Raw genomic sequence first — 14,772 nt, 5'->3', positions numbered from 1 at the left:
CCCCCAATGTCCCCACAATGTCCCATTGGTCTCCCCTGTGCTGTTCCCCCAATGTCCCCCAATGTCCCCCCCATTGTCCCCAGGTGTCACCTTGCGGTCACTGAGGCTGGACACGGTGTCCCCCTGGTCTCCCCACACTGTCCCCCAGTGTCCCCCCAATGTCCCCCTAATGTCCCCACAATGTCCCCCAGTGTCCCCCATTGTCCCCAGGTGTCACCTTGCGGTCGCTGAGACCGGACACGGTGTCCCCCTGGTGTCCCCCTGGTCTCCCCACAATGTCCCCCCAATGCCCCCCAATGTCCCCAATTGTCACCTTGCGGTCGCTGAGGCCGGACACGGTGTCCACCTGGTCTATCCCACAATGTCCCCACAATGTCCCCCTGCTGTCCACAGTGTCCCTTGTGTCACCTTGCGGTCGCTGAGGCCGGACACGGTGTCCCCCTGGTCTCCCCACAATGTCCCCACAATGTCCCCCCAATGTCCCCCTGGTGTCCCCCCAATGTCCCCACAATGTCCCATTGGTCTCCCCCGTGCTGTCCCCCCAGTGTCCCCCCCATTGTCCCCAGGTGTCACCTTGCGGTCGCTGAGGCCGGACACGGTGTCCCCCTGGTCTCCCCACAATGTCCCCACAATGTCCCCCTGGTCTCCACCCAATGTCCCTGTGCTGTTCCCCCAATGTCCCCCTGCTGTCCCCATTGTCCCCAACTGTCACCTTGCGGTCGCTGAGGCCGGACACGGTGTCCCCCCGATCTATCCCACAATGTCCCCCAATGTCCCCCCAATGTTCCCCGGTGTCCCCAGGTGTCACCTTGCGGTCGCTGAGGCCGGACACGGTGTCCCCTGGTCTCCCCACAATGTCCCCACAATGTCCCCACAATGTCCCCACAATGTCCCCCTGGTCTCCACCCAATGTCCCTGTGCTGTTCCCCCAATGTCCCCCAATGTCCCCCAATGTCCCCAACTGTCACCTTGCGGTCGATGAGACCGGACACGGTGTCCCCCTGGTCTATCCCACAATGTCCCCCAATGTCCCCCAATGTCCCCCAATGTCCCCAACTGTCACCTTGTGGTCGCTGAGACCGGACACGGTGTCCCCCTGGTCTATCCCACAATGTCCCCGTGATGTTTCCCTGGTCTCCCCCCAATGTCCCCCAGTGTCCCCAATTGTCACCTTGCGGTCGCTAAGGCTGGACATGGTGTCCCCCCTGGTCTATCCCCCAATGTCCCCCAATGTCCGCCCAATGTCCCCCAATGTCCCCAATTGTCACCTTGCGGTCGCTAAGGCCGGACATGGTGTCCCCCCTGGTCTATCCCACAATGTCCCCCAATGTCCCCCAGTGTCCCCAATTGTCACCTTGCGGTCGCTAAGGCCGGACATGGTGTCCCCCTGGTTTATCCCCCAATGTCCCCCAATGTCCCCCCAATGTCCCCCATTGTCCCCAGGTGTCACCTTGCGGTCACTGAGGCCGGACACGGTGTCCACCCTGGTCTATCCCACAATGTCCCCACAATGTCCCCCTGCTGTCCCCATTGTCCCCAGGTGTCACCTTGCGGTCACTGAGGCCGGACACGGTGTCCCCCTGGTCTATCCCACAATGTCCCACAATGTCCCCCCAATGTCCCCAATTGTCACCTTGCGGTCGCTGAGGCCGGACACGGTGTCCACGTACTCCTCCTGGATCATGAAGGCCGCCAGGTTGGCCGTGTAGCTGGCGAGGAAGATGACGGCGAAGAAGGCCCAGACCAGCACCATGATCTTGCTGGTGGTGCCCTTGGGGTTCTCCACCGGCACCGAGTTGTTGAACACCAGCGCCCACAGCAGCCAGATGGACTTGCCGATGGTGAAGGTGGAGCCACCGGCACCTGGGGACATGGGGACACGGGGACAGGGTCACCTGGGGTCACACAGTGTCACCTGGGGTCACACAGGGACACCTGGGGTCACACAGGGACACCAAAGGACAGGGGACACCATGGGTGACACCATGGGTGACACCAGCGCCCACAGCAGCCAGATGGACTGGCCGATGGTGAAGGCGGAGCCACCCGCACCTGGGGACATGGGGACAGGGTCACCTGGGGTCACACAGTGTCACCTGGGGACACCTGGGGTCACACAGAGTCACCTGGGGTGACCCAAGGACAAGGGACACCATGGGGACACCATAGAGACAGGGGACACCATGGGGGACACCAGCGCCCACAGCAGCCAGATGGACTGGCCGATGGTGAAGGTGGAGCCACCCGCACCTGGGGACATGGGGACAGGGTCACCCAGTGTCACCTGGGGTCACCTGGGGTCACACAGGGACATGGGACACAATGGGTGACACCAGTGCCCCGAGCAGCCAGATGGACACACTGATGGTGAAGGTGGAGCCACCTGCGCCTGGGGACATGGGGACACGGGGACAGGGACACCTGGGGTCACACAGGGACACCCAAGGACAAGGGACACCATGGGGGACACACAGGGACAAGGTGCCACCAATGGCCACAGCAGCCAGATGGACTGGCCGATGGTGAAGGTGGAGCCACCAGCACCTGGGGACATGGGGACAGGGTCACCTGGGGTCACACAGTGTCACCTGGGGTCACCAAAGGACAGGGGACACCATGGGGTCACACAGGTGACACCAGCGCCCAGAGCAGCCAGATGGACTGGCCGATGGTGAAGGTGGAGCCACCCGCACCTGGGGACATGGGGACATGGGGACAGGGTCACCTGGGGTCACTCAATGTCACCCAATGTCACCTGGGGTCATACAGGGACAGGGGACACCATGGGGTCACACAGGTGACACCAACACCCAGAGCAGCCGATGGGTTTGTCACTGGTGAACGTGGAGCTCCCCAGCCCTGGGGGTCACCTGGGGACACTGAGGGGTCACCTGGGGACACTGAGGGTCACCTGGGGACACCAAGGGTGACACAGGGACATGGGGACATGGGGACACTCACGCTGGCCGCTGGCCAGGCTCCGGTTGTAGCCCACGGGGCTGAAGTACTCGAAGATGAAGACGGTGACGGCCACCACGGTGAGACACATGACGAACATCATCACCCACACGGCCGGGCTGTAGGGCTCTGCGGGGACACGGGGACATTGGGGACACTGGGGACACTGGGGGCATTGGGGACATTTGGGACATTTGGGACACTGAGGACATGAGGAGACATTGGGGACATGGGGGCATTGGGGACACTGGGGGCATTGGGGACATTGGGGACATTGGGGGCATTGGGGACATGGGGACATTTGGGACACTGAGGACATGAGGAGACATTGGGGACATGGGGACACTGGGGACATTGGGGACATCGGGGACACCAGGGGACATGGGGACACACGGTGAGACACATGACGAACATCATCACCCACACGGCCGGGCTGTAGGGCTCTGCGGGGACATTGGGGACATTGGGGACATCGGGGACATTGGGGACATGGAGGGGCATTGGGGACATCAGGGGACATCGGGGACATTGGGGATGTTGGGGACATTGGGGACATGGGGACATTGGGGACACTGGGGACATGAGGAGACATTGGGGACATCAGGGACATGGGGGAATCTCAATTGGGATTTTTGGGGATCCCAGTTGGGTTTTTGGGATCCCAGTTGGGATTTGAGGATCTCAGTTGAGGTTCTGGGGATCCCAGTTGGGATTTTGGGGATCCCAATTGGATTTTGGGGTTCCCAGTTGGGATTTGAGGATCTCAGTTGAGATTTGAGGGATCTCAGTTGGGATTTGAGGGGTCCCAGTTGGATTTTGGGGATCCCAGTTGCGTTGGGATAATCCCAATTGGGGTTTTTGGGGTCCCCAATCAGGATTTTGGGGATTTTGGGGGTTTTGGGGATTTTGGGGGTTTTGGGGGTTTTGGGGTACCCAGGAAGGCGGAGGGGGACACGGTGCCGTTGCTCCTGGACAACATCACGCTGATGCCAGTTGGGTTTGGGTGATCCCAGTTGGGATTTTGGGGTTCCTTTGGGGGTTTTGGGGTTCCTTTGGAGTTTTTGGGGGTACCCAATCAGGATTTGGGGATTTTGGGGTACCCAGGAGGGCGGAGGGGGACACGGTGCCGTTGCTCCGGGACACCATCACGCTGATGCCGGTTGGGTTTTTGGGATCCCCATTGGGATTGGAGGATCCCAGCTGGGATTTTGGGGTTCCTTTGGGGATTTTGGGGTTCCTTTGGGGATTTTGGGGTTCCTTTGGGGTTTTTGGGATCCCCAGTCAGGGTTTTGGGGTACCCAGGAAGGCGGAGGGGGACACGGTGCCGTTGCTCCGCGACACCATCACGCTGATGCCGGTTGGGACTGGATGATCCCAGTTGGGATTTTGGGGTTCCTTTGGGGGTTTTGGGGTTCCTTTGGGGATTTTGGGGTTCCTTTGGGATTTTTGGGGTTCCCAATCAGGATTTTGGGGTACCCAGGAAGGCGGAGGGGGACACGGTGCCGTTGCTCCTGGACACCATCACGCTGATGCCGGTCTCCACGAAGGGCACGGAGAAGTCGATGATCTCAGAGCGCTCCTCGTTGATGGTCAACGAGCCGATGGCCATGTCGGCGCGCCGGTAAAACACCTGGGCGGGGCAGGGCGTGGTCAGGGGGGCGTGGTCAGGGGCGTGACCATGTGGGCGTGGTGGGGGCGTGGTCAGGGGACATTTTTTGGGTCCCTCCATGCCCTCCTTGGTTGCCCTTCCTGGGGGTCTCTCCCCAACCCCAATAACCATGAAATGTCCATGGTGGGTTTGGGGTAATTTTGGGGTACAGCGGGGCATTTTTGGGGCACATTGGGGTATTTTTTGGGGTACAGGGAGGTGTTTTGGGGTCTCACCTCTCTCCTTGCCCTCTTTGACCCTCCCTGAGGGTCTCTCCCAGCCCCCATCCCCATGGGGTCTCCATGGTGGGTTTTGGGGTATTTTTGGGGTACACTGAGGTGTTTTTGGGGTCCCACCTCCCTCTTTGACCCTCCCTGGGGGTCTCTCCCCAACCCCAATAACCATGAGGTGTCCATGGTGGGTTCTGGGGTATTTTTGGGGTACAGAGGGGCATTTTTGGGGTCCCAAAGGATATTTTGGGGTACACGGAGATGTTTTTGGAGTCTCACCTTCCCCCATCCCCTCTTTGACCCTCCCTGGGTGTCGCTCCCCAGCCCCCATCCCCATGGGGTCTCCATGGTGGGTTTTGGGGTATTTTTGGGGTCCAGGGAGATATTTTTGGGGCACATTGAGGTGTTTTTGGGGTCCCACCTCTCTCCTTGACCCTCCCTGGGGGTCTCTCCCAGCCCCCATCCCCATGGGGTCTCCATGATGAGCTCTGGGGTATTTTTGGGGTACAGAGGGATATTTTGGGGTCCACAGAGGTGTTTTTGGGGTCCCACCTCCCTCTTTGACTCTCCCTGGGTGTCTCTCCCCAACCCCAATAACCATGAAGTGTCCATGGTGGGTTTTGGGGTATTTTTGGGGTACAGGGGTGTATTTTTGGGGCACATTGAGGTGTTTTTGGGGTCCCACCTCTCTCCTTGACCCTCCCTGGGGGTCTCTCCCAGCCCCCATCCCCATGGGGTCTCCATGGTGGGTTTTGGGGTATTTTTGGGGTACAGAGGGGTATTTTTGGGGCACATTGAGGTGTTTTTGGGGTCCCACCTCTCTCCTTGACCCTCCCTGGGGGTCTCTCCCCAGCCCCCATCCCCATGGGGTCTCCATGATGTGCTTTGGGGTATTTTTGGGGTACAGGGGTGTATTTTTGGGGCACATTGAGGTGTTTTTGGGGTCCCACCTTCCCCCATCCCCTCTTTGACCCTCCCTGGGGGTCTCTCCCAGCCCCCATCCCCATGGGGTCTCCATGGTGGGTTTTGGGGTATTTTTGGGGTACAGGGGTGTATTTTTGGGGCACATTGAGGTGTTTTTGGGGTCCCACCTCGCCCACCATGCCGTTCCAGACGCCGTCGATCTTCTTGCCGTGCTTGCCGTTGGTGACCAGGTAGAGGTCGTAGGTGAAGCCCAGGGCGCGCGCCAGGCGCTTCAGGATGTCGATGCAGAAACCCTTGCAGCACTTCTTCTCGAAGGGCGGGGGGCTGCGGGGACCCCAGAAACGGTGGGGACACCCCCAGGGTCTTGGGGACACCCCCAGGGTCTTGGGGACACCCCCAGGGTCTTGGGGACACCCTCAGAGTGGTGGGGACACCCCCAGAATGAGGACAACCCCAGGGCAGTGGGAACAAACCCAAGGTCTTGGGGACACCTTCAGAATCTTGGGGACACCCCCAGGGTCTTGGGGACACCCTCAGAGTCTTGGGGACACCCCAAGGTGATGGGGACACCCCCAGGGTCTTGGGGACACCCCCAGGGTCTTGGGGACACCCTCAGAGTGGTGGGGACACCCCCAGAATGAGGACAACCCCAGGGCAGTAGGAACAAACCCAAGGTCTTGGGGACACCCCCAGGGTCGTGGGGACACCCCCAAGGTGATTGGGACACCCTCAGGATCTTGGGGACACCTTCAGGGTCTTGGGGACACCCTCAGGGTCTTGGGGACACCTCCAGGGTCCTGGGGACACCCCCAAGGTTTTGGGGACACCCCTAAACTGGTGGGGACACCCCTAGGGTGATGGGGACACCCCTAAACTGGTGGGGACACCTTCAGGATCTTGGGGACACCTTCAGGATCTTGGGGACACCCTCAGAGTGGTGGGGACACCCCCAGAATGAGGACAACCCCAGGGCAGTAGGAACAAACCCAAGGTCTTGGGGACACCCCCAGGGTCGTGGGGACACCCCCAGGGTGATTGGGACACCCTCAGGATCTTGGGGACACCTTCAGGGTCTTGGGGACACCCCCCAGGTGGTTGGGACACCTTCAGGGTCTTGGGGACACCCCCAGGGTTTTGGGGACACCCCCAGGGTTTTGGGGACACCCCTAAACTGGTGGGGACACCCCTGGGATAGTGGGGACACCCCTAAACTGGTGGGGACACCTTCAGGATCTTGGGGATACCTTCAGGGTTTTGGGGACACCCTCAGAGTCTTGGGGACACTCCCAGGGTGATGGGGACACCCCCAGGATCTTGGGGACACCTTCAGGGTCTTGGAGACACCCTCAGAGTGTTGGGGACACCCCCAGAATGAGGACAACCCCAGGGCAGTAGGAACAAACCCAGGGTCGTGGGGACACCCCCAAGGTGATTGGGACACCCTCAGGATCTTGGGGACACCCCCAGGGTTTTGGGGACACCCCCAAGGTTTTGGGGACACCCCTAAACTGGTGGGGACACCTCCAGGGTTTTGGGGACACCTCCAAGCTCCTGGGGACACTCCCAGGGTCCTGGGGACACCCCCAGGGTCTTGGGGACACCCCCACCTGTCCCAGGTGTCCCCCAGGTGTCCCCCACCTGCTGGTGCCACCCCAGCTGTCCCAGGTGTCCCCTACCTATCCCAGGTGTCCCCCACCTGGGCAGTGCCACCCCCACCAGTCCCAGCCATCCCCCAGGTGTCCCAGCTGTCCCCCAGGTGTCCCAGGTGTCCCAGGTGTCCCAGGTGTCCCAGGTGTCCCAGGTGTCCCAGGTGTCCCCCAGGTGCTCCCAGCCATCCCCCAGGTGTCCCCAGGTGTCCCCAGGTGTCCCAGCCCCCTCCCAGCCATCCCCCAGGTGTCCCAGGTGTCCCCAGGTGTCCCCCAGGTGTCCCCAACTGTCCCAGGTGTCCCCCAGGTGTCCCCAGCCATCCCCCAGGTGTCCCCCACCTGCTGGTGCCACCCCAGCTGCCCCAGGTGTCCCCTACCTATCCCAGGTGTCCCCCACCTGGGCAGTGCCACCCCCACCAGTCCCAGCCATCCCCCAGCCCCCCCCAGCCATCCCCCAGGTGTCCCCAGGTGTCCCCAGGTGTCCCCAGGTGTCCCAGGTGTCCCCAGCCATCCCCCAGGTGTCCCAGGTGTCCCCAGGTGTCCCAGCCATCCCCCAGGTGTCCCAGGTGTCCCCAGGTGTCCCCCAGGTGTCCCAGGTGTCCCAGCCATCCCCCAGGTGTCCCCCAGGTGTCCCCAGGTGTCCCCGGTGTCCCAGGTGTCCCCAGCCATCCCCCAGGTGTCCCAGGTGTCCCAGGTGTCCCCAGGTGTCCCCAGCCATCCCCCAGGTGTCCCCCAGGTGTCCCCAGGTGTCCCAGGTGTCCCCAGGTGTCCCAGCCATCCCCCAGGTGTCCCAAGTGTCCCAGGTGTCCCCAGGTGTCCCAGCCATCCCCCAGGTGTCCCAAGTGTCCCAGGTGTCCCCAGGTGTCCCCAGCCATCCCCCAGGTGTCCCCCAGGTGTCCCCAGGTGTCCCCAGGTGCCCCCAGCCATCCCCCAGGTGTCCCAGGTGCCACCCCAGCTGTCCCAGATGTCCCCAGCCATCCCCCAGGTGTCCCAGGTGCCACCCCAGCTGTCCCAGGTGCCCCCAGCCATCCCCCAGGTGTCCCCCAGGTGTCCCAGGTGTCCCAGCCATCCCCCAGGTGTCCCCAGGTGCCCCCAGCCATCCCCCAGGTGTCCCCAGGTGTCCCAGCCATCCCCCAGGTGTCCCCAGGTGTCCCCCAGGTGCACCAGCCATCCCCCAGGTGTCCCCCAGGTGTCCCCGGTGTCCCAGGTGCCCCCAGCCATCCCCCAGGTGTCCCAGGTGCCCCAGGTGTCCCCAGCCATCCTCCAGGTGTCCCCAACTGTCCCAGGTGTCTCCCAGGTGTCCCCAGCCATTCCCCAGGTGTCCCAGGTGTCCCCCAGGTGTACCAGGTGCCCCCAGCCATCCCCCAGGTGTCCCCAGGTGTCCCCAGGTGCCCCCAGCCATCCCCCAGACATCCCCCAGGTGTCCCCAGGTGTCCCAGGTGCCCCCAGCCATCCCCCAGGTGTCCCAGGTGTCCCAGGTGCCCCCAGCCATCCCCCAGGTGTCCCAGGTGCCACCCCAGGTGTCCCAGGTGCCCCCAGCCGTCCCCCAGGTGTCCCCAATGTCCCCGGTGTCCCCAGCCGTCCCCCAGGTGTCCCCAGGTGTCCCAGGTGTCCCCAGCCATCCCCCAGGTGTCCCAGGTGTCCCCCAGGTGCCCCCAGCCATCCCCCAGGTGTCCCCAATGTCCCCGGTGTCCCCACCTGGCGGTGCGGTTGAGCTGGCGCCGGCAGGGCACGGAGTCGCGGATGCAGGTGCCGGTGGCGGGGTCGATGTTCTCCACGATGACAAAGGGACGCTCCTCCAGCGTGGCCACCGTCAGGTGCCGCCCGTCCTCCACGGGCTGCAGGAAGCGCCCGTAGCGCGACCACACCGGGTACTTGAGCCGCAGCACCTGCTGCTCCCAGCTGCCCACCTGGGGACATTGGGGACATTTGGGGACATGTGGGGACAGGTGGGGACATGTGCGGACACGTGGAGAGACACCCAGAGGGTGACAGGACAAGGTGTCACCATGGTGGGATGTCATCTCCTACAGTGTGACCACACCAGGAACTTGAGCCGCAGCACCTGCTGCTCCCAGCTGCCCACCTGGGGACATTGGGGACATTTGGGGACACTTGGAGACACAGGGTGAGAGACCAAGGTGTCACCATTGACAATGACCACATTGGGTACTTGGGCTGCAGCACCTGCTGCTCCCAGCTGCCCACCTGGGGACATTGGGGACATTTGTGACACTTGGGGACACGTGGGGAAAGGTGGAGAGACACCCAGAGGGTGACAGGACAAGGTGTCACCATGATGGGATGTCACCATTGACAATGACCACAGCGGGTACTTGAGCTGCAGCACCTGCTGCTCCCAGCTGCCCACCTGGGGGACATTTGGGGACACTTGGGGACACGTGGGGACACGTGCGGACACTTGGGGACAGGTGAGGAATGGTCATTGTGTCACCTTCTACAGTGTGACCACACCGAGTACTTGAGCCGCAGCACCTGCTGCTCCCAGCTGCCCACCTGGGGGGACATTTGGGACATTTGGGGACATCTGGGGACACGTGGGGAAAGGTGGAGAGACACCCAGAGGGTGACAGGCCAAGGTGTCACCATTGACAATGACCACACCGGGTACTTGAGCCGCAGCACCTGCTGCTCCCAGCTGCCCACCTGGGGGGACATTTGTGACACTTGGGGACATTTGGGGACACTTGGGAACACGTGGGGACACTTATGGATAGGCAGGGACATGTAGAGACAGGTGGGGATATGTGGGGACAGGCCAAGGTGACATCTCTTACAGTGTGACCACAGTGGGTACTTGAGCCGCAGCACCTGCTGCTCCCAGCTGCCCACCTGGGGGACATTGGGGACATTTGTGACACTTGGGGACAGGTGGGGACACGTGGGGACACAGGGTGACAGGACAAGGTGTCACCATTGACAATGACCACATTGGGTACTTGGGCTGCAGCACCTGCTGCTCCCAGCTGCCCACCTGGGGGGACATTTGGGGACACTTGGGAACACGTGGGGACAGGTGAGGAATGGTCATTGTGTCACCTCCTACAATGTGACCACACCGGGTACTTGAGCCACAGCACCTGCTGCCCCCAGCTGCCCACCTGGGGACATTTGTGACACTTGGGGACATTTGGGGACACTTGGGAACACGTGGGGACACTTATGGATAGGCAGGGACATGTAGAGACAGGTGGGGATATGTGGGGACAGGCCAAGGTGACATCTCTGACAGTGTGACCACAGCGGGTACTTGAGCCACAGCACCTGCTGCTCCCAGCTGCCCACCTGGGGGACATTTGGGGACATTTGGGGACACGTGGGGACACAGGGTGACAGGCCAAGGTGTCACCATTGACAATGACCACAGTGGGTACTTGAGCCGCAGCACCTGCTGCTCCCAGCTGCCCACCTGGAGACATTTGGGGACACTTGGGAACATGTGGGGACACTTGGGGACAGGTGAGGAATGGTCATTGTGTCACCTCCTACAGTGTGACCACACTGGGTACTTGAGCCGCAGCACCTGCTGCTCCCAGCTGCCCACCTGGGGACATTGGGGACATTTGGGGACACTTGGGGACACGTGGGGAAAGGTGGGGACACGTGGGGACACACGGTGACAGGCCGAGGTGTCACCATTGACAATGACCACACCGGGTACTTGAGCCGCAGCACCTGCTGCTCCCAGCTGCCCACTGGGGGGGACATTTGGGGACATTTGTGACACTTGGTGACACGTGGGGACATGTGGAGAGACACCCAGAGGGTGACAGGACAAGGTGTCACCATGATGGGATGTCACCATTGACAATGACCACAGCGGGTACTTGAGCCGCAGCACCTGCTGCTCCCAGCTGCCCACCTGGGGGGACATTTGGGGACATTTGGGGACACGTGGGGGCACCCAGAGAGTGACAGGCCAAGGTGTCACCATGATGGGATGTCACCATGGCAAGGTATCACTGCTAGGGACAACGACAATGGGCAACAGGCGGAGGAAATGTCACCGTGCCAGGGTGTCACCTTGGGGCCAATGTCACCATAGCAGGGAAATGGTGGGGACCAGGCCAAAGTGTCACCATGAAGGGACATTCCTGCTGGGGACAATGACAGGGTCACCTTGGTGGGAACCCAGCCAAGATGTCACCATGAAGGGACATTCCTGCTGGGGACAATGACAGCATCACCTTGGTGGGAACCCAGCCAAGGTGCCACCATGAAGGGACATTCCTGCTGGGGACAATGACAGGGTCACCTTGGTGGGAACCCAGCCAAGATGTCACCATGAAGGGACATTCCTGCTGGGGACAATGACAGGGTCACCTTGGTGGGAACCCAGCCAAGATGTCACCATGAAGGGACATTCCTGCTGGGGACAATGACAGGGTCACCTTGGTGAGACCCCAGCCAAGGTGCCACCATGAAGGGACATTCCTGCTGAGGACAATGACAGCATCACCTTGGTGGGAACCCAGCCAAGGTGCCACCATGAAGGGACATTCCTGCTGGGGACAATGACAGGGTCACCTTGGTGGGAACCCAGCCAAGATGTCACCATGAAGGGACATTCCTGCTGGGGACAATGACAGGGTCACCTTGGTGGGACCCCAGCCAAGGTGCCACCATGATGGGACATTCCTGCTGGGGACAATGACATCATCACCTTGGTGGGACCCCAGCCAAGGTGCCACCATGATGGGACATTCCTGCTGGGGACAATGACAGGGTCACCTTGGTGCCACCATGATGGGACATTCCTGCTGGGGACAATGACAGGGTCACCTTGGTGAGACCCCAGCCAAGGTGCCACCATGATGGGACATTCCTGCTGGGGACAATGACAGGGTCACCTTGGTGAGAACCCGGCCAAGGTGCCACCATGATGGGACATTCCTGCTGGGGACAATGACAGGGTCACCTTGGTGGGAACCCAGCCAAGGTGCCACCATGACAGGGCAGGAGGCCGAGCCGCGTCCCCAAGGTGTCACTGCCCAGGTGTCACCGCCACCCCCAGGTGCCACCACGTTGTTGTGACAGTGGCACGAGGGGTGGGACGGTGAAGAGCAGATGGCACCAAGGCCTGGGGACACTGTGGTGGCATTGTCACCGTGCCAGGAGCTCCAATACTGGGCAAATGGGCACCCTGGGGACACCCCTGTCCCCAAGGTGACATCCCTGTCCCCAAGGTGACACTCACCACCAAGCCCTGGGGACACTGTGGTGGCATTGTCACCGTGCCAGGAGCTCCAACACTGAGCAGACGGGTGCCCTGGTGACACCCCTGTCCCCAAGGTGATATCCCTGTCCCTGTGGGTGACATCCCTGTCCCCAAGGTGACACTGCAGTCCCCAAGGTGACACTCACCACCAAGCCCTGGGGACACTGTGGTGGCATTGTCACCGTGCCAGGAACTCCAACACTGAGCAGACGGGCGCCCTGGTGACACCCCTGTCCCCATGGTGACACCCTTGTCCCCACGGTGACACCCCTGTCCCCATGGTGACACCCCTGTCCCCAAGGTGATATCCCTGTCCCCAAGGTGACACTCATCACCAAGCCCTGGGGACGCTGTGGTGGCATTGTCACCGTGCCAGGAGCTCCAATACTGAGCAGATGGGCACCCTGGGGACACCCCTGTCCCCAAGGTGACACTGCTGTCCCCAAGGTGACACCCCTGTCCCCAAGGTGATATCCCTGTCCCCAAGGTGACACTCACCACCAAGCCCTGGGGACATTGTGGTGGCATTGTCACCGTGCCAGGAGCTCCAACACTGAGCAGATGGGCGTCCTGGTGACACCCCTGTCCCCAAGGTGACGCTGCTGTCCCCGTGGTGACACCCCTGTCCCCAAGGTGACATCCCTGTCCTCAAGGTGACACTCACCACCAAGCCCTGGGGACACTGTGGTGGCATTGTCACCGTGCCAGGAACTCCAACACCGGGCAGATGGGCGCCCTGGTGACACCCCTGTCCCCAAGGTGACACCCCTGTCCCCAAGGTGACACCGCTGTCCCCAAGGTGACACTCACCACCTCCCAGGTGCGCTCCTTGTTGAGGGAGATGACCACCAGCGAGGGGTTCACCAGGTAGCCGTCCTCGTTGAAGGAGAAGTCCTTCTGTCCCCACGTGATGTTCATGAAGTACCTGCCCAACACGGCCCCAAAGGTGGTCAGGGTCACCTGGATGTCCCCAATGTGACCCCAAAGGTGGTTAGGGTCACCTGGATGTCCCCAACATGACCATGAGCGTATCTGGGGTCACCTGAATGTCCAAACATGACCCCAACCATGTCTAGAGCCACCTGAATGTCCCCAACCCAACTGTCCCCAACCCAACTGTCCCCAACCACGTCCAGAACCACCTAAATGTCCCCAAACCAACTGTCCCCAACCCAATTGTCCCCAATCTAACCCCAACCACATCTAGAGCCACCTGAACGTCCCCAACCCAACCGTCCCCAATCTAATGCCAACCATGTCTAGAACCACGTCTAGAGCCATCTAAATGTCCCCAAATCCCAACTGTCACCAACCCAACTGTCCCCAGCCTAACCCCAATCATGTCTAAAGACACCTGAATGTCCCCAACCCAACTGTCCCCAACCATGTCTAGAGCCACCTGAACATTCCCAATGCAGCCATTCCCAAATCCCAACTGTCCCCAACCCAACTGTCCTCAGCCTAACCCCAACCATGTCTAGAACCATGTCTAGTGCCATCTAAATGTCCCCAACCCAACTGTCCCCAACACAACTGTCCCCCAACCATGTCTAGAGCCACCTGAACATTCCCAACTCAACTGTCCCCAACCTAACTCCAATCAAGTCTAGAGCCACCTAAATGTCCCCAACACCCCCAAACCCCACCAGCAATGGCACCCCAGCAATGGCACCCCCCTGGGCAGCACCTGTGCAGGCTGTCGTTGATCTGGGTGACGTTGGGCATGCAGCAGTCGTTGTTGAACTGTCCCCAACCTAACCCCAACCATGTCTAAAGCCACCTGAATGTCCCCAACCCAACTGTCCCCAACACAACTGTCCCCAGCCTAAGCCCAACCGTGTCTAGAACCACGTCTAGAGCCATTTATTGTCCCCAACCCAAATGTCACCAACTCAACTGTCCCCAACCTAATGCCAACCATGCCTGGAACCACCTGAATGTCCCTAACCCAACTGCCCCCAAACCCCAAGTGTCCCCAACCCAACTGTCTCCAACCATGTCTAGAGCCACCTGAACATTCCCAACTCAACTGTCCCCAACCTAATGCCAACTATGCCTGGAACCACCTGAATGTCCCTAACCCAACTGTCCCCAACCCAACTGTCCCCAACCCAACTGTCCCCAACC

General features: G+C 61.1%; 1 protein-coding gene across 1 annotated transcript in view; it reads right to left on the bottom strand.

The window, feature by feature from the left end:
• The window catches only part of LOC141726748 (glutamate receptor ionotropic, NMDA 2D-like), a 38,636-nt gene that overhangs the window by 10,841 nt on the left and 13,023 nt on the right, over window positions 1-14,772 (bottom strand). The window contains 6 exon segments of the mRNA XM_074531796.1: window positions 1,634-1,863; window positions 2,962-3,087; window positions 4,435-4,588; window positions 5,928-6,084; window positions 9,105-9,316; window positions 13,456-13,570. Coding sequence (XP_074387897.1) covers window positions 1,634-1,863; window positions 2,962-3,087; window positions 4,435-4,588; window positions 5,928-6,084; window positions 9,105-9,316; window positions 13,456-13,570 — 994 coding nt within the window.

This window comes from Zonotrichia albicollis, chromosome 38 (assembly GCF_047830755.1).
Source record: "Zonotrichia albicollis isolate bZonAlb1 chromosome 38, bZonAlb1.hap1, whole genome shotgun sequence".
Lineage (NCBI taxonomy): Eukaryota > Metazoa > Chordata > Aves > Passeriformes > Passerellidae > Zonotrichia > Zonotrichia albicollis.
The sequence above is the reverse complement of the archived record's forward strand: the minus strand, read 5'-3'. Positions and strand labels throughout refer to the sequence as shown.